This window comes from Tribolium madens, unplaced genomic scaffold (genome assembly GCF_015345945.1).
Source record: "Tribolium madens isolate multiple individuals breed KSU strain unplaced genomic scaffold, Tmad_KSU_1.1 Scaffold_97;HRSCAF=244;Tcas5.2_LG3a, whole genome shotgun sequence".
Classification (NCBI taxonomy): Eukaryota; Metazoa; Arthropoda; class Insecta; order Coleoptera; family Tenebrionidae; genus Tribolium; species Tribolium madens.
In genome coordinates, this window is record NW_025401069.1 from 12,622,651 (window position 1) to 12,649,551 (window position 26,901).

Below are 26,901 nucleotides of genomic sequence, written 5' to 3' on the forward strand. Positions count from 1 at the left end.
AAAGCGTTGTCGAATTTTATAACACATCTTTTGTTCTTTTCAGTAAAAAAAGTTGTAAGTTTTCTAAAACATTTTGTGCTACATTGAGACTCCCCTCAAACTCTATTTGACTTAATTTATTATGTTTCAAGTTACGAAAACAGGGCTTTCGTTAATTATAACAAATTTTATTATGAGTACATTAAAACTGCTTTCAATTTACAAAACCGCAAAACTAGAGTCAATAGGCACCAAATTACGACCCCCACGTTTTGTAATAGAGTTAAAAGGGCCTCCCACCCACAGGGCGTCACCATTGGCCTAGTCCCTGCCAGGCGCAGCGCCCTATTCCGGCCCTGTTATCTCCCTTCGCATCGGTCCGGAGGTGTGCAGCACGCGCCTAGGCCTAGTGCAGGTCAGTCTCATCCGGACTTCCGCATAGGTCATCGCTCTAACCCTTCAGTGCTCCTCCGGTAAATACTATGCGCAAGAAGCGGCGCCTCCGCCCGTCATGGACGTGATGAACTCCGAGCAGTACCAGCAGCCCACCTACTACAACTTCCTCTACCATCACCACCACGAGCCCCCAGAGACGTACGACTACAACACCTTCGACAGCTACGTCTCCACCACCAGCTCGTTATCCGACGAGAATTTCGGGGGGCAGTGCCACGAGCAGAAGACAGCTCGCGGGAGGAAGCGGAGTGTGCGGGACCGACTGCCGTCCCCGACGGTGATGAAACGCCGCCGGCTGGCGGCGAACGCGCGGGAGCGGCGGCGCATGAACGGCTTGAATGAGGCCTTCGACCGCCTGAGACAGGTCATCCCCAGTCTGGACGCCGACCACAAACTGAGCAAGTTTGAGACGCTGCAGATGGCTCAGACCTACATCGCCGCCTTGCGGGAGCTCCTCGAGAGGGACGCCCAAAGATGAGCCAAAGAAAAGTGTAGAATCTAGTCCAGTGCCTTGCAGAACCGTTGTTTTTAGGTAGGGCGCCCAAAATTTTTAGTGGGGCTAAACCAATCCTCAAACATTTTTTAAATGCTATATTTTGACATTATACACGGTGATTCAGCTTAAATGACCCATGAGACTCCTCTTGGCAGACAACCTATAATACACAAAGCAATTATTCCTTGATTCATATTCCAATTTTGAAAGTTTCATGAATCGAAAAATATCGTTCTTTGATTCTCGATATTTTGAAAATTTAATTTTGAATCAAGGAATAAGTGCATAATGTATTATGTGTTGTCTGCCACGAGGGGTCAGGTGGGTCATTTAAGCTGAATCATAGTGACATTTATAACGTCATTTCTTTTTGAATCGTGACGTCATTTTTATTTTTTTAACAACTGACATTTTTGTTCACTGTTTTAAATAGCACACATTTTGTAAAAAGAAAAAAAAATGCAATTTTACATATTGACAATTAAATACAAAAGGTTTTATCTTTTTGTTCTTGCCTTATTTTATAAGGGGCAATCATTTTTGGTATATTTTTTTAAACAAAAACACCTAAACACAAAAAATGAAGCAAGAACTAGAAGATAAAGCTCTTTGTACCGGGTGCGGCATCCGTTACGCCCAGAAAGAAAATCCCCACTTCTAATTAAACAAAATTGTTGAATTTTTTCGCACTTACCTGGGCATTAATAAGGTACATTCTCTAATTTTTTGGTAATTTTTCATTTACAAACAAAGCCAAAAAAAAATAAAAAGTAATTTTCTCCCAAAAAATTTGATTCTAATTTTTATACTGACCTACATAGATTCACTTCCTACAACTGTTTACAAAATCAGAAAAAAAAATAGCAATTAAAATTTAAATTTAATTTTGAAAATCAATTTTATTTATGACCTGCAATTGGGGTGAGATTCTAAGGTTTACAACAAAAAGACCATTTAAAGTGGTAAATGCTTCTTTTGTTGGCAAATTATGCCATTTTGTCATAAATCACGGGTCTGGTTTGTGTTTAAATAAAAAAATAAAAAACTTGGATAACCAAGTCAAAATTTGAAATTGTGATATCAAAGTTTGATGCGCTAACAGGTACAGATTTATTTAGTGTAAAAACTTTATAAGTAAATTAACAGAAAGTATTCATAAAACACACAAAACTGTTACGGACTCATTTATTATCAAAAAAAAATAGAAAAATTCTCAAATTATTGTCAATTTTAATAAATTAGAAGTCGCGATTTATAACCGATGCCGCACCCGGTATAAAACTTTCTATAACTTTTTTAGGTTCTTTTTTCTTCTCTTTTGCATTTTTTTTCTTTATTTTTTTTAAATTTATTATTTTTACCAAAAAGATAACGATGTGTACTAGCTAAAACAGTAATAAAAAAATTAAAATGACCTCATTACTCGAAAACGAATGACGTCATATGTGTCACTATATTGTCAATTTTTTTTTTTTGAAAAATGACAACGAATTTTGGGCGTTATTTTAGCCCTACTTGGCCCCCACTAGTTACGGGCCTAGTGCCTTGTGAAGTGATCTCTAGACGATTGTATTTTTGTAGAATTTTTATATTAATAAAAGGAAGGAATCTCGCACCTGTCCCATTAATTTAACAACTGTATTATTAAATTTTCTCTATCTCCCCGATCTAAATTTGATTGAAATTTAAATTTTACGAGTGTGTTTTATTATTTTTTGTGAGACGAGGGGAATTTGGCGCGTTTTCGTATTGGTTTCGCCAACGGCGATCAATTTGTTGCTGATGAGGTGATTTTAACGACTTCATTATATTAATTGGGTTCTTGTAAAGCTGCAATTTGAATAGGAATATAGTGAGTTAATGACGAAAATTTATGGGTTTATTGCTGTATTATCGAAGGTGATTGTGATGAGTATATGACGGCTATTTATTAACTGACTTCTTGTTTTTGTCGTTTGACATCTATGAATATTAATGTGAGTGGAAGGCAAATAACACTCAAGTTTCGCGAAATACAACAATCCGAAAACCGACTTCCGGATGTCAAGAAAACGAAAAACTGAAGGTAAGGCAAATATTTCAGTCGAAAAATCAGATCTGAACAATTTTTTCCTCAAATAGTTCAAAATTTTACGGTTTTTTGCTAGCACACAATTTTTTCATGTTTGTCACCGAAAATTCGCAAAATTGGCTAGTTTATTGAAAGCAATTTCGTCGAATGGCGTTATCATCAACATTAAAAATATAAAATACACTAGACTTTGAACGCACCCAAACGAGCCTTGTTAAAAACGCAAAATAGAAAACAATGTTGGTTGGTAATTTTTTATTGTCGTTACATAATCAGATTTGAAAACACAAACTTTAAATTAAAAAGAAATTTAAAAAATATATTAAAGGTAAAAGGTAAGGCAAAATATTTCAGTCTAAAAATCAGATCTGAAACAATTTTATTTGTTTTTTACCCACAGATAGTCCAAAATTTTTCAGTTTGGAAAATTTTTAGCGGGCTTGAATTTTGGCTGCGAGATTAAATATTTCTTATTATTATCAAAACTGGATTTTTCTCAATTAATACATTTTTATCGCAATGTCCACCTAAACTTTTACATGATTTTCTATGATATTAAAAATTCGGGATTACTGAAAAAAGTTTAAAATTTTGGCTTTAAAATTGAGAACTATGACCAGAAATAAAATACAAATACGAATTGTGATTCTTCAGTCGATTTTATGTGCGATATGATCAAATTCCGGAATGTTTCGGGTGCTAAAATTACGCAAAACTATTTTCAAACAAACTTCTGGCCTTTGCTCTTAAAATTAATCAGTTTTTTATGTTATAGCAAAAATAAAAATAATAATATGTAGTTCATTAAAACACAAGTCGCAGGCAGAGTTTGAAATTCCGAAACAAAATCTCTACAAATGTCAATAAAACCAGAAAACTAAAAACTGAAAATAAGGCAAAATATTTCAGTCAAAAACCAGATCTGAAACAACTTTTAAGCCCTTCTTTTTTCTTAAAAATTTTGGTGAGTGGGGCCGCAAATGGTTTCACCTTTTCACATAATTTTGCATATTTGTCACCACATAGCTCAAAATTTTTCAATTTTGCAATTTTTTTTTAATGTTTTGGCACCAAGCTTGAATTTTGACTGCGTAATTAGATATTTTTGATTTACAAAACTTGATTTTTTCCAATTACTATACTTTGTCACAATGCTAAGTCAAAGACATAATCAAAATTCCTATATAATTTTCTAGAAGTATTAATTACTAAAATTACTTATTACTAAAATGACGTTTAAAATTTTGGCTTTAAAATTGGGAACTGTGACTAGAAAGAAAATAAAATTACGAATTACAGAAAGTGTATCAGAACTCGCGCCCCAGAGAAAAAAATCAAGTAAGATAAGATACCAGGAACACAGAAAAAATGAAAAAAAATTCTAGCTGTAAAAAAAATTGATTTGTACTTTTTGTCATTTGACATTTTATGTCTATTTGTATTATGTTTTTTTTATAATTATCTAGTAAAGATACAAAAATTTTGCCAATAAAAGCCATAAATAACAGCCTTTTATGCTGTTTTAAAAGAAAAGATGATTTTTGGTCAGTTGCTGCAAAATTCACTTGAATTTTTTCATGTTTGTCACAAAAAATTCATGTAAATTGGCTAGTTTATTAAAAACAATTTACGTCGAATGGCATTATCACCAACCTTAAAAACATAAAATGCACTAGACTTTTACACACCCAAACGAGCCTTGATAAAAACGCAAAATAGAAAACAATGTAATTTCGTAATTTTTTGTTGTCGTTGAATAATCAGATTTAAAACGCAAACTTTAAATTAAAAAGAAATTTTTGATAAAATATTGAAGGTAAAATAATAAATATCTACAAAATAAACCACTTTCTTCGCATGTAGGTAGGTGACCAACAATACACCAAATAAATTATGTTTTTTGGTACTACAATTAATTATTTCTTTATTGTTTCTAATTTTTAATTCGATTAATAAAAATATTCCAAAACAAGTAATTTACCAAATTATCTCTAAAAATGTTAAAACACTGAGCAAAAAAATTAACAAAACAATTTTAATTATCATTGCGCAGTTACAAGTAATTATCACCGGCAAAAACACCAAAACATTGCAATTAAAATTCAAATGCATAGAACTCCGTCACAACAAAACAATAGTTCACCGACCACAATAATTCTTATTGTAAAACCAATAATCCGTTCAAAACAAAACTACCATTAGCATTTTTGCAAAATAAAATCCAAAATGCGTATTAACTACCTCTATAAAAAAATTCAATGTCAAAAATAGCATGTGTTAGAAAAATGAATATTCATAAATGCTGCCGACACAACAAAACAGGTCGACGACCAATTGAATCTTTAATTTTTCTTTTTACATAAATAAAATCCAAAATGCAAAATTTCGCAAAACGGCGCAAAATACTGTCATTGATCTGACCTTAATTTTTATAAGTGAACAAAAATAAAGGATTTGTGACGCAAGAAAGTAAAAAATGCAAAAAAATACAAATTTATTAAAAAATGAGCCATTCCAAACAACAGTAACATAAATAAATATTTGGCACTTAAAAACTAGACAATTTTCCGCAAATGTACTTTAAAGAAAACCAAATCTTCTTCGGAAATATATCTTTGGAGCAATTCTTCCGGTATGGTGATGCTCTTAGCCCAGAACATGTCACTCATCGGGGGGCACTCCTTCGTCAAAATAATCCTCTCGGTGCATTCCGTAGTGCAAATAACCTCCAATTCGTAGCTGTAACAACTCTGTTTAACCCCAAACTGTTGCAAGGAGAATTTAATATCCCCATCGTAGCACAACGCCAATCGAAACATATCATTCCCGAAACAAATCGCAAACGATTTCATCACTTCGCCCTCCCCCAAATCCAAAATGTGCACCTCTCCGGCGACAATCAACCTATCGTGGTGCTTCTCATTCAAATGTTTAAACAAATTCATCACCGGCCCTGTGCTACACTCCAGGAAGCACTGAATCCCCGAGAAGCTGCAATCCAACTCGTGCTCCCGCAACTTCTCACTGGAGCACGCCACGGGGCACCCGGAGTCCCGGAACATGCAGGGGTAGTTGATACACGTGGTGAGTTTCTCCAGCGTGTAGTTGCGCCCCTCCTGGAAGGGGTGTCGACACGTGGGACACTCCTCCATCTGGTCGCGACACCGCGAGCAGAAACTATGCCCCGTGCAGCAAATCTGGATCGGGGGCACCATGTAATTCTTACACACGGGACACTCCAACTCCCGGAGGAAGTTCTCGTCGAAGGGGCACTCCTGGGGCTTCTCCCCGAAGTTCAACTCGCGTTTCGATTTTTTTATTATACCAAAACGGCCCATGATAATCTGGGGGTGCTTTAACAAGGATTTAACAGTGGAGAGCTCCACCACGAGCATTTTTTCGGGGTTTGTTAGGTTCTCCTCGAACCCCACTGCGTCCTCCAAACGCCCCCTGCGCAAAATCAGGGAGTTTTTCCGGTTTTCGTCGAATAACTCCAACTGGTAGCGGTAGGCCTCGCAATCGGCGCTGGTCCCGTTCACCATCACCATGCAGGAGAAGGTCCCCGGGGGGTCACACTTCACCACGACTATCATTAATTGTTTCGCAGTTCGGGTCAGGAAAATGCTATTACCCCGGGTTTCGGTGAAATTCATCTCCGGGAGTTTTTTAATGAGGTCTCCGTGGCAGAACTCGAGGTGCTCATTGAGGCCAGGACCGGACCCCATCCAGCGACACTTCTGCGTGCGGAACACGTCGTCGTTGGCGAAGGGACAGTTCAGCTTCTTGTAAAGACAAGTGTTTTCGTGCTCCTCCACTTCGCCCCATTTCAACTGGGCCTTGCAGCCGTATGTCGCATTCGAACATGGAAAAATCATAAATTTCGCGATGTTCTCGTACAGGGTTTGGCGGGTCCACTTGGAGTCTTCAGACTTGTTGACGAATTTGCAACGTCCACAAATCGACTCGAATTCGTGGTTGTAGATCGGTGGAACTGAGAGGAATTTGTCGCAGAAGAAACATTTCAGGGATTCTTGAGCCGTGTTGCTGGTGCACAAGTTCAACGAGGCCTCCATTTGGCTGCGCAAAATGAGTGAATTGGGAATGGGGGGGTTTATTACCTACCTATTTGAGCCCGAACTCGAAGCCATTTTCGATGAGAATAAAGAATATATTGTTTGCGGGTTATTTAAACATTTGAAAAATTCAGTGTTGCCTACCTGACAAAATCAATTGTTTTCAATTTCATTGTTTGTAAATGCGGAAACTTCGCTCACCTCAACTGGGGGCAATGAAAGGGGCCCTTGATGGATAATCACAACCCTGATTGACAATCCTGCGCACTTGACATAACCTTAATCACGATAATTTAATTTATAATAATTAGATTGGGCATAATTTGGTAAATAAGCTGTGTCACAATGAAAACTTCACCAATTTAAAGACACAGAGGACACAAAAAGCTAAAACTACCGAATTCTACTAATAAAAAAACAATGATAAAAACAGTGCCGGTACCAACTCAACTCCAACAAAAACTCCACATAAAAAAACAAATAATAAAAAAAACGTTTATTTGAAACGTATATTGTTAAACGTTACACATGACACGACTAACTAAGCTAATAGAATTAATTACAAAGTACGAGTAAATGTGAAATTTATTTATCCGCAAAACAATTTCTATGTTGGTATGCGTGTCGTGTTAACCTAATTTTTAGAGCAATTTTTTTCGGCTAATTTCCCATAGAACATGCTATATTTTACAAAACTCGCCCCGAAACGTCTCGGCCTCGGTTATAGGTCCATTTGCGGGCTAAATTTGTGGGTAAGTCGCAATATTCCCCTTTGTGAATTGAGGTTATGTTGACTTTTTTTTCACTTAGCATGAGGAAATAAACGCCGATATTAAGCACAAAATCGAAGATTACTGGCGCGACAGACTGAAAGTCGCCAATTTCGATGAGAATGCCCCGTCCGGGGACAAGTATTACGTGTTGTCAATGTTCCCCTACCCGTCGGGGTCCCTCCACATGGGGCACGTCCGCGTTTACACCATTAGTGACGCAATTGCGCGGTTCCAGCGCATGAACGGCAAAAATGTAAGTTTTGCGTTGTAATAGTACCGAAATAATTTTTTTTAGGTGATTCACCCAATTGGCTGGGACGCGTTTGGGCTCCCGGCCGAAAACGCGGCTATTGAGCGCCAAGTGGCGCCGCGAGACTGGACACGGAGCAACATCTCGCATATGAAAAGCCAACTGCAGCGTTTGAGGTGCAGTTTCGAATGGGGGCGCGAGTTGGCGACTTGCGACTCGTCGTACTACAAGTGGACGCAAGACTTGTTTTTGAAGTTGTACGATTCGGGCCTTGTTTACCAGAAAAGGGCTGTTGTGAACTGGGACCCCGTCGATGAGACTGTCCTCGCCGATGAGCAAGTGGACGAGAACGGGTGCTCCTGGCGCTCGGGGGCCAAAGTCGAGAAAAAACTCTTAAAACAGTGGTTTATTCGAACGACTAGGTTTGCTAAAGACTTGTTAGAGGGGCTTGACGACCCCCTTTTGCAAGACTGGAGGGACGTTATTAAGCTACAAAAGCATTGGATCGGGGACTGCGACGGGGTGAATTTTGATTTTAAAGTTAAAGGGGGCGACGATTTTCTCACTCTATGGACGCCCAAACCCGAAGCGATCAATTCGGTCAAATTCGTAGCCCTTGACTCGAAACACGTTTTAGGGGAAACCCCGGGAGTTTTAATAGACGAGGGAACAAAAAGATTAAATTTGGAGCTGGTACACCCCTTTAGTGGGGCCCCAATTCCGGTTTTTGTGACCAACCAAATTGAATTTTTGCCTTTTACTGATACTTTTGTCGGAATTCCGAGCGTTTGCCCCCAAGCCGCTCAATTCGCGGATAAATTTCAAATCTCGTACGAAAAAACTAATTTGGGTGAAAACGAGCGTTTAAGTTTGCAAAATCAAATTTGCCGCCAAGCGAGTGAATTGGGAGTGGGCGGGTACTGGTCAAGTGCCAAGTTGCGTGATTGGTTGATTTCGCGTCAGAGGTTGTGGGGAACGCCTATTCCTATCGCTCATTGTGACAGTTGTGGTGCTCAACCAATCAGAGAGCTTCCTGTGGAGCTTCCAACAACGTCACTGTCACAAAAAGGCGGGGCTTATTTGAAACAACTCTCTGATTGGGTGGACTGCACTTGTCCTAAATGTAACAAAAAAGCAAAACGCGAAACTGATACTATGGACACATTTGTTGACAGTTCGTGGTATTATCTCAGGTATCTTGATCCGTCAAATTCTCAAAAAATGTTCGATGAAAATAAAGCGAAAAAAATGATGCCCGTTGATTTGTATATCGGAGGCAAGGAACACGCAGTGCTTCATTTATATTACGCGAGGTTTATAAGTCATTTTTTGTACTCGCAAGGTTTGCTCCCTGAACGTGAACCTTTTAAGCGGTTATTGGTCCAGGGGATGGTCATGGGGCGGAGTTACAGAGTCAAGGGGACGGGCCGATATGTCCCCGAAAGTCAAGTCAAAGTGATAGGTGGGTAAGTTAGGAAATGGTGAGTGAGACATGAAAACATTGTCAATTTGAAGATAAGAAGAAAAACAGGGCTGTTGTTGAATCGACTGGGGAGGCTGTGGTCATGGGTTGGGAAAAAATGAGTAAATCAAAACACAACGGAGTGGATCCGGGGGATATGTTCCGGGAGTACGGCAGTGATACCACCCGACTTTTGATTTTGGCGGATGTGGCGCCAACTTCACACCGCAACTGGAACAGCAACAGTGAGTACAGGAATCTGTAATGTTTTTCCAACGCCTTCTTAGCTTTTCCCGGGATACTCAACTGGCAAAAACGCCTCTGGTTGACCATCAGAGACTTCCTCAAACACCGGAAAAGCCCCCCACCACCAATCCCCGACGACCAGTTCAAGGCACACGACGATTACATGTTTGACTCTCGCAATTATTACATCAAGGGGGCGACTTTCAACTATTGCCGGTCGCAGCAGCACAGTGTTGCCATTTCGAAACAACTGGGGCTTACGAACAGTATCAGGGTATTTGAAACGCAGTTTTGTGGTTTTTGTTCTATTATAGGTTGTAGAGGGCGCCACCGGCAATTTTTGCCAAAAGTCTACAATTTGAGAGGGCTTTAGCCGCTCAAATTATTTTATTAGCACCAATGGCGCCACATTTTGCATCGGAATTGTGGAGTGGGTTTGTCTCCGCCCCCGATCGGTTAAACCAATCGGGGGAGATCGATTGGGAAAAACCGGTTCTTGAACAAAGATGGCCGACTCTCGATGACAGATACAACCTTGATTTGGTTTGTAAAGTCAACGGGGTTGAAGTTTGCAACGTTAAAATACCGAAATGTGATTTCGAAAAGTTGGGGGAGGAGGAAGCTATAAAAATTGCGTTGAATCAAAAAGAAGTGAAAGAGATTTTAGGAGAGAAAGAAGTTGAACGTACGGGATATATGTTTGAACCTGATTATGAAGGTGTAGTTAGTATTTTTACAAGATGGGAACGTAAAGAAAAAAGTGTAACTCAGTAATAGTTTATTTAAATAAATTATTTCTCATATTTTTGTTTTTTTTTAACATGTTCGTGGGGGTGGGGGTAGGGGGGTTAAGATGGGAGTAATGGGCGTGTTTTCCCAATATCCCGGGAATCTGTCACCACTTGACATGTTGCACTGCATGCTCAAGGGGGCTTCATGGTACACATCGGTCAATAATTGCACACGCATTTTGTTCCATTTGATCGATTTGTAGTTGTCTGAAATTCCATTGTGGGGCGAAATTTTTTGCCCCTCCCACCTAAAAACAAAATCAACCTAAGATGGCGGTCAATTTAAAGTGGCCATTTATTTTGTTGCAAAGTTGGCAGTCCCTAGTGTATGGGTTATGTCTATATGGCAGCAGAAGTAACTAAATTGTGTCAGTATTCTAACCCGACTTTTTCAGAATTGTCATTTTTTATAGGTATGACCCTAAAAACAATTGGATGTTTTAAGTCGGATTTACACAACTCAATTTTGACAAATTTACACAGGTGGCCACTATGAATTAACCGCGACTTTACGTTAAAGTAAGTAAAATAACTTACTCTTTCATGTAGTTGAAGTAGGTACTCAAAGCCTGGTCACTAATAGCGCTTTTACAAACCTCCAATTGCGTGGAAGGGAAATAATGAATATAATTAACACACATTTCATCCGTAATACTAAACCCCCCAAGTGTGATATTTTCCCGATCTTCTGTATTATAATAACAACGAGTTACCAAAGCATCACCCTAAAAAAAAAAAATCGTTAAACCCGACTTACACTCGATATTTTGTCACCAACCGGTAAAACCTTGACCGGTTTTTTCAGCCTGCGAATTTCCTGAAAATGCGTACTGTAGTGATCATCCCGGTTCAATTCCCTCAGTTCAATCCCATCCCTGATATGCCTTGTATACACCTTAATCCCTGTCAAGTGAGTGTGAAGTTGCGAACCGAAAATCGTGATGCCCTCTGGTGGCAAACTCTAAAAAATTGTCTTGCAACGACCTTAAGAAATAAGAAAAACTCAAGTACCACAGCGGTACATTCGCTGACGCAATATCCGGTCAAAGGAAACGCCTCCTGATTTGGGGGAATCGCCATTTTGTCGGTATACTCCAACCCCAATTCGATAACCCCAGCGTCCATTTTTTTGAGTCGGGAGGAGACGTGAAACCGGATCCCGGAACTGTCCACAAGTCCGGTTCTGTGCTCCGGGTTGTTGTAGTGGACTTCGAGCATGACGTAGGGGCTGAACTCCGGGCCGCCGAGGGGCAGCCCAGCCTCCTGTTTAATCAATTTTCATTTTCATAATTAAATTAAAAACCACGCTGTAATTACCACCATAATTAACTTAGCAACTCTGAAATTAAGTTGGTAACATTTTCTAGCCTATAAACAAACTATTGAAGTTTATATTTGACAGTCATGGTTGCCAAATTCGTGTCATTATTCAATGTTGTCAACTTAATTTTGACGTCGCAGGCCACTTGATCAGAACTTTTACCTCTGGATATGTGAAAGGCGGTGCCCCCATGGCCCACGCCGCCAAGACCCTTTTACACACTTGGGTCTCTTTGGGCCTCTCTTCAGCGAAACAGTTTCCAACATATAGGGGAATTTGTTGGTCAGGGGGCGCCACACAATGAAACACTTCCATGTGGTGCACCAAACCCTCACTGCTACTGGAAATATGGGCTTCATACTAGAAAAAAATCAATTGGTACATTTTGGTACCCCTCATGGGAACCCTACCCTGTACACATGGTGTTTCCTCAAAAACTCCTCACCCAGCTTGTGGACATGGCACCAATAAGTCGTTTCCTGTTCCGGAACCTTCACTTCATGGGCAAAAACATCCAAAGTTTGGACATAGTTAGGCAAAATCGCCTCCACGTTGGTATTTTTCAACAGTTGCACCCTCACCATCCCTTGTTCCTTCTCAGGGGAGCTTATATTCAACCCTGCGAGTTTATACAAAGGGTTAGCACCCCGTGCCCACACAATATGGGTTGTCCCATCCTCGATGACGTAATCCTCGAAATCGCAAGTGTCGAATTTCCTCCGAAACGCGAATTTAGTGACATTTTTGCTGCGTCGAATTTTGAAATTTTGACAGTCTTGGTGCTTGTCCCCCCGGATGATTCCTCTAGTATCAGCCCACGTGTCCTCAAACTGGATTTTCTTTTTTATGTTTTTCCACAAAAGGCAATAATCGGCCGGGAAATGCCCCCCTCGGTCGGAAAAACCGATCGCGAACCACCCGAAATCCCCCGGGATGTGGACCTCGAAAGTGACGCTTTGGCTGGGATAATCCAGGAGCCAGTTGAGGGAAATTGAACCATCGCCGTTCAAAGGGACGTGGAAAATTTCGCCGGATTGGGAACCCCTCAAACACGTCAGGATTATAGCGACAAGAAAGCGCATCTTTCACTAGGAGGAAATTCTTCGGATTTTCTCTTATAAGAGGAGGCGCGCGCACGCGCCTTTTGGCAGGGAAATTTCAAAACTCGTTACAAGTTTATCTCATTTGGGGTGAAGCGTCGGGAAATTGTTGCGTTTTTAATTGGGAAAATCGATAAGTGATTAGTGATTAGTGAAGGAATAATAATAAAAATGCTGGAGGATGGTGTGGGGTCGCAGGAATGCAATTTAGACGACGTCACGCGATGTTCTTATCATTCAATACGTACAAGAATTCAGCCGATGGAATAAATTCGAGTTCCTCAAATTCTTCGCGATATAAAATTGGACGCTGAATAATTATCGTAAATATTCAGCACTTGGTTTCATGATTTTTTTATTAAATTGCTTTTGTAACGTTCTGAAGAAACGTAAGTGTTTTTTCACGTTTCTTACAAAAGAAGTCATTTACTTATTCGTTATTGGAGTTTGGAACAAGTTTTAAAAAACTTTGATCAAATCAAATTTTATTTGTTTTAGAAATGCTCCTATAAAAGCTATCTTTGTTAAAATTGCCAATAGGTGACTACAATAAACTTTATTTTTGTTACATTGGTATTTGATTTATTTTGTTAGTGATAAAAGAGTCACTAAGTTTTAAAAAATATGAACTTTTTGGGTTTTTGAAGGTAGTGAAATCGTAAAAATAGTCGATTTACCTTAAGTCGTAAAAACGCTAGAAATATGGTTTTCTAGACGTAAAATTACGCGCACATGTTAAATAAAATACTCTACGATGCATAGTTTTTGAGATATTGAGTAATAAAGTTAAGAATAAGGCTAAAGGTATAAGCACTATATCCGATTTTGACCAAAAATCAACATTTTTTMATTCTTATGAAAAACTAGTACTATATGTAAAATTAACCGCAGAACACGCCTGAACAAACTCTTTTCACCTAGGACTCATAGTTTTTGAGATATGAATTTTTTTTTAACAAAATTAAAAATGGCTCTGTACCCGGAYCCATAACCCGGAGCGACTTCCGGTTTGCGCCAGTAAATAGATAATTTCAAGCTAATTTTAATGGTTTTTAGCTCTTTGGTCTAAGTCCTATAGTTTCGTAGAAAAACGCGTTTAAAGTTTTACAATTTTGTCAATTTTCACTTTTTGAACGGCGATTATGGCCAAACTATTAGACTTAGAGCAATCAGTCCAACTCCATCGTAATCAGCGTAAGAAAAGCTATCGACTGAGGCCACAGCCAAGTTGATATCTCGCAAAAAAAATTTGAATTTTTAAACGCCGATTACGGCGAAACTAAAGGAGATAGCGCAAAATAATTGGGAAATTCGTAATTAGCGCGTCAAAATTTATCGGATAAGATAGGTTTAAATTGAATCTGAGACATGTTCAAAAACACTAGATTTTGAGGGGGGGGTGTTAACAAATTTTTACTTTTTTTTATTTTGTAAATTGCGGCAAAACTGTGTCTCAATGATATAATATTTTGACCTAAACCTATGTAAAATGTTCCGGGGAATCGATTGGCGTCAAGAAAACTGCAAAATTCGTGGTAGTTTTGAAGTTAAAGTCGGATTTAAATTTTCGATATTTTTGACTTTATCAGAAATTTTCTCGATAACTAGTCATCGTAGAGCATTGAACTTTCTAATATATAATAGAAAATTCAATTTTCTATCCAACGGTACCAAATATAAGAGGTTATCTCCAATAAGTCCGAAGTTATTGCCATTAGACCGCTCCGGGTGCCAAAAATCGGCCAAAATTTCGACAAAAATCAAAAAAAAAATTAACTTTAAAATTGATCCATTTAACGTTTTTTTACATTTCTAAAGGTCTTAAAGACTCAAATAAATGCATAAAACGCCATTGGGTCAAGTTTAAGAAAATTTGAATTTTTTGAGTTTTTGAAGGTGAGAGGTAGTAAAATCGTAAAAATAGTCAATTTATCGTACCTTAAGTTGTAAAAACGCTTGAAATATGGTTTTCTAGACGTAAAATTACGATGCAACAAGTTAAAATACTCTACGATGCATAGTTTTTGAGATATTGAGTAATAAAMTTAAGAATAAGACTAAAAGTATAAGCACTAAAAATCGACCAAAATTTCAACAAAAATCAAAAAAATTTTCAACTTTAAACTTCTAATTTCAAAACCGTAAAATTTCTTAGATTTTAAAAACTTTTTGTGACTATTATTATTTTCACACAAGTAATATTTATAATGTATCTTTATTGTAGTTTTCTATTTTCAAAGTTAAGGTCTAAATACTACAGTTTATTAATGTTTAAATGAATGAAATATGGATAAAATCTATTTATTATTATTTTTAAATTTTTTAACAAAAATAACACTTGCCGAAACACGCAACATAACTACATTGTACTATAAAATAATACACCACGCCCCTGTGGCCTAATGGATAAGGCATCGGCCTCCTAAGCCGGGGACTGTGGGTTCGAGTCCCACCAGGGGTAATCTTTTTTTTTCATTTTTTTATCAAATATTTCTACTACAAACCAAAACTTCCACGAAAATAATTTATTATTCTATATTTACTTTAATTAAACCGCTTGTCCCGACCCCGAGACCTTGAGTTTGTCCAATCCGGGCAAACTCCCGGAACTCCTCACCGGCCCGAAGTACTTATGCCCCAACGCCTCCTGCGCCGAACACCTCTCCATATGGTCATAACAAAGCAACGAATCCAAAAAATCAAACGCATTGTGATTCACCAGATGCTCATTCTCCGTGTTGACGAACCTCTGCCAGGGCTTCTTCGAGTGGATCCCCAGCATCTCCTGCATGCTGCTCTCCAGCACAATATTGTACTTGTTCAAATAACTGTAAAACTTGCTCGTGCCCAAAACCTTGACAATGCAATAGAGCTGATTCCGGTTATCGAAGCCCTGGAAGAAGGGCTCCTTCCGGAAGATCATCGCGGCGAAGACGCACCCCAGCGACCACAAGTCAAGCGAGTAGTCGTAATAGCCGTACTCGACGAGCAACTCCGGGCCCTTGTAATGGCGGGAAGCCACCCGGACGTTGTAGCGCTCTCCGGGCCGGTAGAACTCCGCCAAGCCGAAGTCTATCAACCGGATTTTCCGGGTTTTCCGGTCGATTATGATGTTGTGCGGCTTCACGTCGCGGTGCATTATGCCCTTACTGTGGCAGTAATCGAGGGCTTTCAGGATTTCATAAATGTAGTAGCGAATGTCAGAATCGCCCAATTTTAAATAAACCTCTTTGAAATCTTCGTTGTTTGACGGGGACTCGAAAATAAGGGCATGCAGGCCGGTCGACGGGACGGACACCACGGCATAGAGACTCACTATGTTGGGGCCGTTTCGCAAATGCTCCAAAATTTTAATTTCGCGCTTGATTTTGGGCTTTTTAATCGGTTTCAGTAATTTCACCACAACCGAGTCGTTGTTGCCATCGTGCACCCCCTCGAACACTAAACTGTACTTCCCCTGACCGATTTTGCGAATCAGACTGTAGTTGTTGATGTCGTCAGTCGGGGGGTTGTAGTTGTCGTACTCGAAGTAGGAAGAAGGCTTGTTCGAAAACACATCGGAATAAACACGCGATGTTGTTACAACAACACTACGACTAAATTCACGTTAATTTAATTGAAACTAAGCCAAAAATACTTACGGAGTATCGTCCAAATCCATTTTTGGGGCAAATTTTTTCAAATCTTTTTTTGACATTTAAAATTTAAACGGGAAGCGCGAATAAGTCACTAAATCACAAACAAAAAATCCCCAACTAAATAAAATAAACCTTGATCAAAGACTTTTATTTAACACTGAGACACCTATTAAGACCGAATTTGTTATCAATGAGTCATTTTCAAGTAAATTGTGTTAAAAATACTCGTTAAAGTCAATTTTTTTGATTTAAAACTTAAGCGGGTTTGGGGGAATAAGCCATTGAATCACAAATCAAAAATCCCTAAATAAATAAACTTTTATTAAAAAGTTTTATTCAAATTAAGACAGTTATTAAGAAAGAAATTGTAAGTAGTGAGTAATTTCCGAGTGTAATTTTCTAGTTTTAGTCATTAACGATTTTCATGTGTGACGTAACCTCAAAAAACATCGAAATGTCAACCAGTGAAAACATTGCGATAAAAACGGAATCCGACGACTCCAATGACTCAAAACCCGTTTTTAGGCGTAAAAAACGCAAACAGCTCCGCCAGAGGAACCTCTCGGAGAATAGCGACCCGGAGAATGAGGACTTGGAGGAGGTTAGGTAAGGCCCCCAGTGACTCGAGACTCGCCCTAACCCGATTTGTAGCACTAAACTGGAAGAAATGAAAGAACTGCAGAACCTCCGTAAGCGCCCCCATGGCGTCAACGCCTTGGGCCTGGCCCTTGGCACCAAAATCACCGTCGAAGACGAATGCATTGCGGTAGGTACCCCCAGCCCCCATAACCCCACCAAATCATTCAAACCTTGCAGAAGGACCCTTTCAAGGTGAAATCCGGGGGCATGGTCAACATGCAAGCCCTCAAAAGCGGCAAAGTGAAGCAAGTTGACGACGCCTACGACACGGGCATAGGGACCCAATTTTCGGTCGAAACCAACAAACGGGACGAAGACGAGGAAATGATGAGGTTCATCGAGGAGGAGTTGTCGAAGAAGAAGCGCAAAGTGGAGCCCCCTGAGCAGGCGCAAGCCGAGAACAAGTCCGCATACACGAGCCCCGAGGAGGCGGCTTTGAGGGCCGTTCCCGACCATTTGCGGGAGTCGTCGACGAAGAGGTCGGAGGAGATGTTGTCCAATCAGATGTTGAATGGGATCCCGGAAGTGGACTTGGGGATCGAGGCCAAAATCAAGAACATTGAAGCCACGGAAGAGGCCAAGTTGAGGCTGCTGTGGGAGAAGCAGAACAAGAAGGATGGGCCTTCGCCCTTCGTGCCCACGAATATGGCCGTCAATTTCGTGCAACACAATAGATGTGAGTCGAGAAATTGGGGGAAATTTCGGTTTGTTACTTTTTTGCAGTTAATATAGATGGCGAAGGCTTGAAGAAGAAAACCAAGGATGAGAAAGTGGAAGAGAAGCCGAAGAAGAAGGATGAAAGGGCCACCGATGATTATCACTACGAAAAGTTCAAAAAACAGTTTAGGAGATATTAAACTAGTTCTTTTTTTATTTGTAAATACCATGCGATCAAAAAAAAAAATTAATTAGAGTAGGCGTCGATTAAATTCTACAGTTGGCAACACATTGGGGCTGAAAAATTTCCATACAAACTGAGAGTGAAAATGACCATTCACCGTTTTCGTCTTGTACAGCATTTTTGTAATAATTTGCAACAATAAAAATTTTCTACTCTGAAGTGAACATTATTTCACTCAAAATGAATAAAACGCAAACTTATCAAAGTTTCCGCTGACATTAAAGAAATCAAGATTGCCATCTAATCACTATCTACTCCAATTATTTTTTTTGATCACACGGTCTATTATTTAATGAAGTTCAAAAACAATTTAAGAGATATTAAAGTAATTTTTTTTTATTTATAAATACAGTATTTAATCACAAGTAGAAAGTAGCACTACCTACTAGTTTCTCCCACTTTCCTTTACTTAACAAGGTCACAAATTTTACCGATTCATCCTCTTTGTTTACACAATTGTAATGATTAGATTGTGTCTTTAATTGGTGCAAAAATTTGTTTTTATTGACATATTGTTTGTTGTATTAAGGTAAGTAATACTCCAAGGTTCAAAGTCCAATAATTACTATCTTATCTCCGTTTCTGTTGTATTATTTACAATCCAGCATAAAATAATAAACTGAAGAGTCATTCGCGCTTCGTTGCAACAAAAATACGCACCCAAAATGGCCCTAAATGTGCAAAAGGTAAAAAAATTAAATCACGAATTTATAATTTCAAAAGTTTATATAGATTTTCAGTCGGGCGTTTTCTGTGACCACCGTTCGAAAATCGGGCTTCAATTTTGGTAATTTTGGTGTTTTTTTGGTGGCACACTGTGTGATTTTCCCCGATTTTAGAGCTCAATGAAACTCAGAGAGAAATGCAAGCCATGGCTCGGAAGTTCGCTCGCGAGGAGATTGCCCCCCAAGCAGCCCACTTCGACAGAACCGGGGAATACCCCATTGAGATTTTGAAGAAGGCCTGGTCTGTGGGCCTGATGAATTCGCACATTCCGGAGCATTGCGGCGGTTTGAATCAGGGGGTTTTCGACGCGTGCTTAATGGGGGAAGAACTGGCTTGGGGCTGTTCGGGGATCGGGACAGTTATTGGGTCCTCACATCTTGGGGTAATTTCACTATAAGGTGCATTGAAAGGAATCATTTTAAGGTGGCAACCATGCAAAAATTCAAACAATCCTAACCTCAATTTTCCCCACAAATTATTTTTTCAAATAAATGTGTAATTAAAATTAATTACGTAATCAACATAGGGTAGCAAACATAAAGAATTTTGTTGTTATTATTATGTGATTATATTTGTTCTGAATGACATTAATGACACTTTTTGTGTGAATCAGCCTTTAAGTTAAAGATGCATTTAGACTTTTCATCACATTTGCCATTTTGAGTCAAATAATTTAAGTTTAAAAAAATGTTTTTAGCAAGTTCCTGTGATTCTTAATGGGACGAAAGAGCAACAGAAGAAGTATTTGGGGCGCTTGATCGAAGAGCCCTTAGTTGCGGTAATTAATTAATTAGTTTTATTTAATTTTAATTGATTTTTGAAGGCTTATGCCGTGACTGAGCCTGGTTGTGGCTCTGACGTAAATGGGGTTAAAACCCGGGCTGAAAAAAAGGGCGACGAGTACGTAATAAACGGTCAAAAAATGTGGATCACAAATGGGGGCGTCGCCAATTGGTACTTTGTCCTCGCTCGCACGAACCCCGACCCGAAAGCCCCCGCTGGTAAAGCCTTCACAGGCTTTATCGTCGACAGAGACACCCCCGGAGTGACCCCCGGCCGCAAGGAAATGAACATGGGGCAGCGAGCCTCCGACACTCGCGGAGTCACCTTCGAGGAAGTTCGCGTCCCGAAGGAGAACGTCCTTTTGGGCGAAGGCGCCGGGTTTAAGATCGCCATGGGGGCGTTTGACACCACGCGTCCGCCGGTGGCGTGTGGGGCTACAGGTGTGGCGCAGAGGTGTCTCGATGAAGCGACGAAGTACGCCCTCGAGCGCAAGACTTTCGGGGTCCCCATTGCCTACCACCAGGCGGTGGCGTTCATGTTGGCCGATATGGCGATTGGGGTGGAGACGGCGAGGCTGGCGTGGATGAGGGCGGCGTGGGAGGCCGACCACGGGATTAGGAACAGTTATTCGGCCTCGATTGCGAAGGCCTACGCCGGGGATGTGGCCAATAAGTGTGCTTCAGACGCCGTGCAGATTTTCGGGGGCGCGGGGTTCAATAGCGAGTATCCGGTGGAGAAGCTGATGAGGGATGCGAAGATTTATCAGATTTATGAGGGGACCACGCAAATACAGAAGTTGGTCATCTCGAGGAGTGTCCTCGAGGCGAGCAAAAGAATGGCTTAGGTTTTGAGGAAAAAAAATACAAAATTTTTGATATGTAATCGTTTAATAAAGTTTTTTTTAAGAATTGTGGCTTTTCTTTTCATACATATTCATACATATTAAAAAATAGTATATTATGTTATTAGGAGTGATAGTGATAGTTTATGTGATGCACATTTATTTTGGCGAACGTAGTGAAAACTGAACACATTATCTCCGAAGAACATATACTATTTTATCCGCAAACGTATTCAGATCGAGAGTAAAAAGTAACACTATAACTAGCAAATAAATGAACAAAATAATCAGGACGCTTTGCAAGTAATGAAATCTTAACAACGCTTATAAACAACCATCACGTGTCAGTATCGAAATTTGGGTTGAGATTTTTGAATGTGTTTATTTAACTAGTGCAGTTAGTAGTAAAATGTTGAATGCTGATAATCTACAATGTACCTTCCCAGAAATTGCAAAAACATTGGTTAATGTCATGATAAAAGTAAAAAACAGAGTTTTTACTTCATGCCTGAAAGGTAAAACTTTTACTTGTGTGTTATGTAGTCATAAAAGGGTCACTTTTGTGACGTTTGAGTATAAATTACTATTTTTAAACCCGCTTAGTACTTTTGGTGTTTTTTAATTTTTGTTTTTGTGAATAAAAGACTTATCTTCAGGGTAAATTGTGAAAATACGAAAATTTTAAATATTTGTAGAAAAATTGAGAGTTGTGAGATTTAACAAATGTTCAAAAAATCACTTTACAATTTGTTTTAGTCTGATTATTATTGGTGAAGAAAAAAATTCTGACGTTTTATTATAAAAAAAATAAGTTTTGTTCAATACGTAATTTATTACAAAAATTAAAACTCGAAATATTGACTTTGGTATTCCAGAACATAAATGTTTGTTTTTGAAATATTTTAAATCAACTTTTAGAGATTCATTAATAAATTAGTACAGAGTTGAAATTTCGAATTAAAACGTTTTTAAAAAAATAAAGAATTTTGAAACTTTTTTTACCTTTTTTTATTAAGAATAAGACAGTTGGGTAGCTGAAGGGCCAGATTAGCGAAAATACGTCATAAGTTAAGGTTTTTTGTCGAAAATCACAAAAAAGCCGCAATTTTGAAAATTGGAATTTTAAAGAAATTTTTATTCTTTTTAAACCTACTTACTGCGAGTAGGTACTTTTTAGGGGTAATTTTTGTTTTTGAAAAGCATTTGGTTGGAGAGGAAATTGGAAAAACAAGAAGAGTTTCTTTTATATCGAATTTTCTTTCGTTTAGTGCAGAAAAAAAATTAGCATTTTTTTATGCATGTTTTTGAGAAACAACATCCCCTTAAATCGACTTTTTTATTGTCAAAGGAAACTAAAAATTGTTTTTTTTTGTCTGAATTAGGCTATTTTGGAACCAGAAAATTCTTGAAATCAAGATCTTTTTTGTTTTTGAGTTTGAACACAAAAAAAAATTAATTTGAAGTTTGCGTTTTTCTGGCTTCGGAAGAATTACAGAACAGAAATGTTTGTAATTTCACAATATTTAAAATTAACTTTTAGCAATTAATTAATTCATAAAAAAAGTTAAATTTTAATTTTAAACGAGTTTTTTTATGTTATTATGATTTTAATAAGGTTTTAAAAAGAACCTTGGCGTTTCATTTTAATTAATTTTTGGTATTAAAAAAAAAGAGAACAATTCGTTTTCTGGATGGTCCGGTTAGCTAAAATAAACGATTTATAAATTATTTTGCCGAAAATCACAAAACATTTGGGCGCAATTTTATAATTTTAAATAAAAAAAACAATGTGTTCAAACGCATCCACCACTTTTTCAATTTTCATTTTCTATCAATTAGTGAAAAAAAAATATCCGAGCGAAGAAGCATGTTTTTGAGCCAGAAATTCACTTAAACCAACGAATTTTGCTAAAATTAAAATTAGCCAAAAAAATCGTTATTTGTAATCGAAATTACGTTAAACTCTTAAATCGATACATTTTTTTTGATTATTTGTGTTTTATCACAAATGGAATTTTCGGCTACTAAAACGCCACTTATTTTACTCCTAATAATATAATATACTATTTTGGTATGCAGCCGAGACTAATTTATTTAGTTTACTTGTAACAAATAATACAATAAGTGCTAACATCATTGTTTAGTTTTTCAGGTCAAAGTTTTGCATAGTATAATTTCTGTCACAGTTCAAATTCCGAAAAAAGAGCACTGTAATTGACTTTTATCTTATCAGTTGTAAAATTCAAGTACAATAAGTGTTTATACACATATACAACACATTTTGTGTTTTATTGCTAGTTATTTCTATCACCAAATCTGAAAAAAATGACCTCCGTTTTACCGAAAATTTTCAGAGTTGCAACTAAACCCCCCAGACGAGCTTTCAGCGTTTCAGTGAGCCGCCCAAACGGTTACAATTTCGGTAAGTTTCCATTTGAAATATTCCGAAAACGACCAGATTTTTTCAGAATTGACCGAAACTCAGAAAGAGTTTCAAGCAGTAGCTCGAAAATTCACCAGAGAAGAAATAATTCCGGTGGCGGCCCACCATGACCGGAATAATGAGTATCCGAAGGAGATTATCAAGAAGGCTTGGTCTTTGGGGCTCATGAACGGCCACATTCCCGAATATTTAGGTGTGTTAATTAATTGTGTTAATTACTTGATTTATTATTTTTTAATAGGGGGGCTCCAACAAGGCGTTTTTGATATTTGTTTAACCGGTGAAGAGTTGGCTTATGGATGCACCGGGATTTTCACAGCAGTCGACTCCTCCAATCTTGGGGTAAACACTCCCTGACACTCCCACTTAATCCCTTTCATTTTACAGCAAATCCCTGTTGTCATCGCCGGCACCAAAGACCAACAAAAGAAGTATTTGGGGCGCTTCCTCGACGAGTCTTTAGTTGCCGTAATCCCATTTAATTTTTTTTAATAAAAAAAAATGGTAAAATTTTTTTTTAGGCCTACGCCGTGACCGAACCTGGGGCTGGCTCCGACGTCAGTGGAATCAAAACCAAAGCTGTTAAAAAAGGCTCAGAATGGGTCCTCAACGGTCAAAAAATGTGGATAACAAACGGGGGCGTCGCCAACTGGTATTTCGTCCTTGCTCGCACTAACCCCGACCCCAAATGCCCCCCTGGTAAGGCCTTCACCGGCTTCATCGTCGAGCGGGACTTCCCCGGGGTCACCCCAGGCCGCAAGGAGCTCAACATGGGGCAACGGGCCTCCGACACGCGCGGAATCACCTTCGAGGATGTTGTAATCCCCCAGGAGAACGTCCTCCTCGGCGAAGGCGCCGGTTTTAAGATCGCAATGAGTACTTTCGACAAGACGCGCCCCTCGGTGGCTTGTGGGGCCACAGGCTTGGCTCAAAGGTGCCTCGACGAGGCTACGAAATACTCCCTCGAGCGCAAGACTTTCGGGGTCCCCATTGCCCACCACCAGGCGGTGGCTTTCATGTTGGCTGACATGGCCACAGGGGTGGAAACGGCGAGGTTGGCCTGGATGAAAGCGGCCTGGGAGGCAGACCAGGGGGTTAGGAACAGTCTCTCGGCGGCTATTGCCAAGGCCCACGCCAGCGAAGTGGCCAATAGAAACGCCTCCGATGCTGTGCAGGTCTTCGGGGGCGCAGGGTTCAATAGTGAGTACCCCGTGGAGAAGCTGATGAGGGATGCGAAGATTTTCCAGATTTACGAAGGGACGACTCAAATCCAGAAAATTGTGATTTCGAGAAATGTGTTGAGCCAAAACGGGAAATAAAAATGAAGTATTTATTGTGTTTTATTCAAAAGGGTTGATTGTCGTTTCAATAAGATAAATGGGTATCAAAAGTTGATGGCTGTAATAAGGGAGTAAAAGCAGGTAAGCACTTGAGGATTATGACGTCATAAAACATTATTTGAGAAAGTTAAATGTAAGATGGCCGAAATATGGTTTCCTGTGGTGGCAAGGATACATTGTGTTTATTTTCATTTAAAAATATTTACATGTGAAATTATTAAATGCTGTATTACTGGTTGCATACAATACAACTTTACCTAAATAAATTTATAGAAAATCGTTGTTTATAATTTATATTGCTATTACTTCGAATCTTTATAAATCTGAAATTAGTTTGCTTTTGAATAACAAAAATGTTCTAAATTTATTAATAAAAAAAAATGAAAATTATGATAAAAAATCTATTGGCAACACTGAATCATTTCAATTTGTTATATCAAATTGTTTTACGTGACGGCTAAGTCAGCGGTCACCCGTCGCAATTGAATGACAGTTGCTTATAAAAGTTTGACGTTTGAATTTGAGAGTCAAGGTTGCCAAACTAGAACTTTAAATTCGATGCAAACTTGAGGAAGAATAAATTGAATTGAATAAATGTCAAAAATAAATTTGAAATAATGTGTGAATCTGATTTAAAATCGTTGAAATGGACCAGTGTACTCCCTTAAAAGTAAGAGAAACTGCTACAGAAGCAATTGAATAATAATTTAGCAAAATATTATGTGTAAGTTGACAATTTGAAAGAAAAAATTCCTGGTATTTTTGTAATTTTAACTTTGGCAAACCTGCATATTAACACCCAACAGAAGTAGGTAATATTATTACTCCTCATGAGATATCATGATGTGTTTCCCAACCTTTAAAAGGTTAGTAATCGGCATAAAAAAATTTAGTGATTGTGAATAAACAATTTTTCAATAAAAATGTTTAAAATACGGGATATTTCACCACTGTTAATAAATAACAACATTAAAACTTATTTTGATTCCCCATTCGAGTGGAGAAAACTTGCAGCCAAGCAAAAAAAGGGATGAAAAACCGTTTTTTGTCAAGATTTTTTTTGAAAAAAAAAACAACAGTACTCTGACATTTGAATTTGACAGTTAGGGTTGCCAAACTATGATTTTGAATTTGACGCCAACTTCAGGTCAAAAATTAGAACCATTTACGGTCACCCGATACTTAGAGAGATCTATTTTTCAATAAAACAAAACATTTTTTCGTAAAAAGCATTAATTTTGTAAAGGTTTAAAAAAATGTTTAAAAAATACATAATACCGGGTGGTTATAAATGTTTGTGACAAAAAATCTGTAGGCACTGAAATATTGGTAATCCTTGGTAAATTTGGTAAAGTTTGACGTTTGAATTTGAAAGTCAATGTTGCCAAACCACGATCTTAAATTTGACGCCAACTTGAAGATAAAAATCACAATCATAACTCATAATAATTGTCTATTTATTTTTTTACAACAAAGGCCATTTTAAACTCCAAGTTGATTATTATTTTGTGATAAAATAATCTACGCCATATTTAGCTGAAACCAACTGTTATTCAATAGATTGAAAATTGCACGGTATTAGCAGATAAGATAACACTAAATTTAATTCAAAAAACATAAACTCATACTCATACATTATTATTTATTAATAACCGGAAATAGATATCATATCGACATTTTGATCACTCAAAAATACAACTTTTCGGTATGCATTTTCTCATAATTGTTATTCTTCAAATTAGTGATTATTTCACAATTCGAAGAACTTTTCTTCAAGTGACTTTTTCCTCAAACAGTTGTAAATCATTTGCGACAAATACCATAAATCACAAGCACTGACCTAAAATAATAATCTAGTCGTTTTTATTACAGGATTACTTTGTTCATTTATAAAGAAATTGAAGCCAAATTTTCTCGAATTTACTAAAATGGCATTAACCATTATTGTTATTCTCGGTCTTGTGTTTTTCGCCCAAGCTGCTGATTTAAGTAAAACAGCAGTTGTGCAAAAAGTTACAAACATTGTGAAACATATTCCCGAATCTGGTAACTATTAAACATTTCACAATTTCTGGTTAATTAATTTCCCGACTTAGAAAAGAACGATTTTCTGCGGTACCACCTACAAAAAGGACGCCAATTGTTGTTGGAAAAACTACAAGAGAGTTACCCTGACGTAAGTTTCCGTTTTTACATTTTTTTCAATTAAAAAAATTACAATTTTAGTTTGATTATGAGATTGGTGACGAGGACTCTATTTTACTTTACAAATATTACGCCACCAACAATTTGGTAACCGATAAAGAGTTGGTGAAAGTGGTCAGTAATATCATCTGTTGGGGGGATAAATGTATCGATTTCTCCGACCCGGGGGTTCACCCATAAATAAAATTTTTCTCTAAAATTACTGGTCCTGTCTTTTGGCGTTTTATTTCCGTTTTCTGGTGATTTATAAACAATTTAATTGGTGCTGTCAATCACTGACTGATTAATCGCTTAATATTCTGAAAGCGGCCGACATTTTGTCGTTTTACATTCATAAATCGTTCACAAACGAGGTATCATCCAATCT

At 38.2% G+C, this 26,901-nt stretch overlaps 9 protein-coding genes and 1 non-coding gene across 15 annotated transcripts; 7 read left to right on the forward strand and 3 right to left on the reverse strand.

The window, feature by feature from the left end:
• The first annotated feature begins 389 nt into the window (after positions 1-389).
• LOC123014616 (protein lin-32-like) lies at positions 390-1,697 on the forward strand. Its single transcript, XM_044413823.1, has one exon. The coding sequence runs from the start codon at positions 491-493 to the stop codon at positions 911-913; it is 423 nt and encodes a 140-aa protein (XP_044269758.1). The 5' UTR covers positions 390-490; the 3' UTR covers positions 914-1,697.
• A 3,782-nt stretch (positions 1,698-5,479) lies between these two features.
• LOC123015083 lies at positions 5,480-7,604 on the reverse strand. 2 transcript variants are annotated; one of them, XM_044414537.1, is made up of 3 exons: positions 7,277-7,604; positions 7,125-7,215; positions 5,480-7,079 (listed from the first exon to the last, which is right to left on the reverse strand). In XM_044414537.1, exons 2-3 carry the CDS (start codon positions 7,148-7,150, stop codon positions 5,558-5,560), a joined length of 1,548 nt encoding a protein of 515 aa, XP_044270472.1. In that variant the 5' UTR covers positions 7,151-7,215; positions 7,277-7,604; the 3' UTR covers positions 5,480-5,557. The 2 variants fall into 2 exon arrangements, with proteins under 2 accessions (XP_044270472.1, XP_044270471.1); XM_044414536.1 differs by having other exon boundaries at positions 7,125-7,219.
• Positions 7,511-10,609, forward strand: LOC123015080 (probable leucine--tRNA ligase, mitochondrial). Its single transcript, XM_044414534.1, has 6 exons — positions 7,511-7,827; positions 7,886-8,101; positions 8,144-9,560; positions 9,614-9,805; positions 9,848-10,080; positions 10,128-10,609. The coding sequence occupies exons 1-6, from the start codon at positions 7,753-7,755 to the stop codon at positions 10,578-10,580; spliced, it is 2,586 nt and encodes an 861-aa protein (XP_044270469.1). The 5' UTR covers positions 7,511-7,752; the 3' UTR covers positions 10,581-10,609.
• On the reverse strand, positions 10,593-13,000 carry LOC123015081 (tyramine beta-hydroxylase). Its single transcript, XM_044414535.1, has 6 exons — positions 12,329-13,000; positions 12,081-12,278; positions 11,609-11,860; positions 11,376-11,558; positions 11,135-11,322; positions 10,593-10,845 (listed from the first exon to the last, which is right to left on the reverse strand). The coding sequence occupies exons 1-6, from the start codon at positions 12,998-13,000 to the stop codon at positions 10,623-10,625; spliced, it is 1,716 nt and encodes a 571-aa protein (XP_044270470.1). The 3' UTR covers positions 10,593-10,622.
• A 2,406-nt stretch (positions 13,001-15,406) lies between these two features.
• Positions 15,407-15,479, forward strand: Trnar-ccu. The gene has a single exon. It is a non-coding gene; the product is annotated as a tRNA-Arg (tRNA).
• A 49-nt stretch (positions 15,480-15,528) lies between these two features.
• On the reverse strand, positions 15,529-16,793 carry LOC123015085 (casein kinase II subunit alpha-like). Its single transcript, XM_044414541.1, has 2 exons — positions 16,660-16,793; positions 15,529-16,614 (listed from the first exon to the last, which is right to left on the reverse strand). Exons 1-2 carry the CDS (start codon positions 16,713-16,715, stop codon positions 15,567-15,569), a joined length of 1,104 nt encoding a protein of 367 aa, XP_044270476.1. The 5' UTR covers positions 16,716-16,793; the 3' UTR covers positions 15,529-15,566.
• Positions 16,794-16,906: 113 nt separating this feature from the next.
• On the forward strand, positions 16,907-18,355 carry LOC123015086 (telomere length and silencing protein 1 homolog). Of its 4 annotated transcripts, none has more exons than XM_044414545.1 (5): positions 16,911-17,030; positions 17,066-17,257; positions 17,308-17,422; positions 17,473-17,971; positions 18,019-18,355. In XM_044414545.1, exons 2-5 carry the CDS (start codon positions 17,160-17,162, stop codon positions 18,150-18,152), a joined length of 846 nt encoding a protein of 281 aa, XP_044270480.1. In that variant the 5' UTR covers positions 16,911-17,030; positions 17,066-17,159; the 3' UTR covers positions 18,153-18,355. The 4 variants fall into 4 exon arrangements, with proteins under 4 accessions (XP_044270479.1, XP_044270480.1, XP_044270477.1 ...); XM_044414542.1 differs by having other exon boundaries at positions 16,913-17,030; positions 17,066-17,262; XM_044414543.1 differs by having other exon boundaries at positions 16,977-17,023; positions 17,066-17,262.
• Positions 18,356-18,588: 233 nt separating this feature from the next.
• Positions 18,589-20,613, forward strand: LOC123015084 (probable medium-chain specific acyl-CoA dehydrogenase, mitochondrial). Of its 2 annotated transcripts, none has more exons than XM_044414538.1 (6): positions 18,589-18,725; positions 18,802-18,882; positions 18,929-18,983; positions 19,036-19,304; positions 19,620-19,700; positions 19,746-20,613. In XM_044414538.1, exons 2-6 carry the CDS (start codon positions 18,862-18,864, stop codon positions 20,547-20,549), a joined length of 1,230 nt encoding a protein of 409 aa, XP_044270473.1. In that variant the 5' UTR covers positions 18,589-18,725; positions 18,802-18,861; the 3' UTR covers positions 20,550-20,613. The 2 variants fall into 2 exon arrangements, with proteins under 2 accessions (XP_044270473.1, XP_044270474.1); XM_044414539.1 differs by having other exon boundaries at positions 18,653-18,725; positions 18,937-18,983.
• Positions 20,614-22,777: 2,164 nt separating this feature from the next.
• On the forward strand, positions 22,778-24,320 carry LOC123014384 (probable medium-chain specific acyl-CoA dehydrogenase, mitochondrial). The gene is made up of 5 exons (XM_044413464.1): positions 22,778-22,968; positions 23,015-23,182; positions 23,231-23,331; positions 23,377-23,457; positions 23,511-24,320. The coding sequence occupies exons 1-5, from the start codon at positions 22,872-22,874 to the stop codon at positions 24,306-24,308; spliced, it is 1,245 nt and encodes a 414-aa protein (XP_044269399.1). The 5' UTR covers positions 22,778-22,871; the 3' UTR covers positions 24,309-24,320.
• Positions 24,321-26,223: 1,903 nt separating this feature from the next.
• LOC123014684 lies at positions 26,224-26,736 on the forward strand. The gene is made up of 3 exons (XM_044413912.1): positions 26,224-26,375; positions 26,426-26,505; positions 26,556-26,736. The coding sequence occupies exons 1-3, from the start codon at positions 26,258-26,260 to the stop codon at positions 26,712-26,714; spliced, it is 357 nt and encodes a 118-aa protein (XP_044269847.1). The 5' UTR covers positions 26,224-26,257; the 3' UTR covers positions 26,715-26,736.
• The last annotated feature ends 165 nt before the right edge of the window (positions 26,737-26,901 follow it).

Excerpts from the sequence above, each read along its gene's own strand:
- LOC123014684 (XM_044413912.1), top strand. The coding sequence starts at position 26,258 with ATGGCATTAACCATTATTGTTATTCTCGGTCTTGTGTTTTTCGCCCAA. Across the intron at positions 26,376-26,425 it reads GAAACATATTCCCGAATCTG|AAAAGAACGATTTTCTGCGG; the intron begins GTAACTATTAAA and ends TTCCCGACTTAG. Across the intron at positions 26,506-26,555 it reads TACAAGAGAGTTACCCTGAC|TTTGATTATGAGATTGGTGA; the intron begins GTAAGTTTCCGT and ends TTACAATTTTAG.
- LOC123014384 (XM_044413464.1), top strand. The coding sequence starts at position 22,872 with ATGACCTCCGTTTTACCGAAAATTTTCAGAGTTGCAACTAAACCCCCC. Across the intron at positions 23,183-23,230 it reads CCACATTCCCGAATATTTAG|GGGGGCTCCAACAAGGCGTT; the intron begins GTGTGTTAATTA and ends ATTTTTTAATAG. Across the intron at positions 23,458-23,510 it reads TCGACGAGTCTTTAGTTGCC|GCCTACGCCGTGACCGAACC; the intron begins GTAATCCCATTT and ends ATTTTTTTTTAG.
- LOC123015084 (XM_044414538.1), top strand. The coding sequence starts at position 18,862 with ATGGCCCTAAATGTGCAAAAG. Across the intron at positions 18,883-18,928 it reads TGGCCCTAAATGTGCAAAAG|ATTTTCAGTCGGGCGTTTTC; the intron begins GTAAAAAAATTA and ends AAGTTTATATAG. Across the intron at positions 19,701-19,745 it reads TCGAAGAGCCCTTAGTTGCG|GCTTATGCCGTGACTGAGCC; the intron begins GTAATTAATTAA and ends TGATTTTTGAAG.
- LOC123015081 (XM_044414535.1), bottom strand. The coding sequence starts at position 13,000 with ATGCGCTTTCTTGTCGCTATAATCCTGACGTGTTTGAGGGGTTCCCAA. Across the intron at positions 11,861-12,080 it reads CGCCTTTCACATATCCAGAG|GAGGCTGGGCTGCCCCTCGG; the intron begins GTAAAAGTTCTG and ends TTGATTAAACAG. Across the intron at positions 11,323-11,375 it reads AACCGGTCAAGGTTTTACCG|GGTGATGCTTTGGTAACTCG; the intron begins GTTGGTGACAAA and ends TTTTTTTTTTAG.
- LOC123015086 (XM_044414542.1), top strand. The coding sequence starts at position 17,081 with ATGTGTGACGTAACCTCAAAAAACATCGAAATGTCAACCAGTGAAAAC. Across the intron at positions 17,423-17,472 it reads TCGAAGACGAATGCATTGCG|AAGGACCCTTTCAAGGTGAA; the intron begins GTAGGTACCCCC and ends CAAACCTTGCAG. Across the intron at positions 17,972-18,018 it reads TTTCGTGCAACACAATAGAT|TTAATATAGATGGCGAAGGC; the intron begins GTGAGTCGAGAA and ends ACTTTTTTGCAG.
- LOC123015080 (XM_044414534.1), top strand. The coding sequence starts at position 7,753 with ATGCTATATTTTACAAAACTCGCCCCGAAACGTCTCGGCCTCGGTTAT. Across the intron at positions 8,102-8,143 it reads AGCGCATGAACGGCAAAAAT|GTGATTCACCCAATTGGCTG; the intron begins GTAAGTTTTGCG and ends AATTTTTTTTAG. Across the intron at positions 9,806-9,847 it reads CCGCAACTGGAACAGCAACA|CTTTTCCCGGGATACTCAAC; the intron begins GTGAGTACAGGA and ends ACGCCTTCTTAG.
- LOC123014616 (XM_044413823.1), top strand. The coding sequence starts at position 491 with ATGGACGTGATGAACTCCGAGCAGTACCAGCAGCCCACCTACTACAAC.
- LOC123015083 (XM_044414537.1), bottom strand. The coding sequence starts at position 7,150 with ATGGCTTCGAGTTCGGGCTCAAATAG. Across the intron at positions 7,080-7,124 it reads TCGAGTTCGGGCTCAAATAG|CCAAATGGAGGCCTCGTTGA; the intron begins GTAGGTAATAAA and ends CATTTTGCGCAG.
- LOC123015085 (XM_044414541.1), bottom strand. The coding sequence starts at position 16,715 with ATGTCAAAAAAAGATTTGAAAAAATTTGCCCCAAAAATGGATTTGGAC. Across the intron at positions 16,615-16,659 it reads ATGGATTTGGACGATACTCC|TCGTAGTGTTGTTGTAACAA; the intron begins GTAAGTATTTTT and ends ACGTGAATTTAG.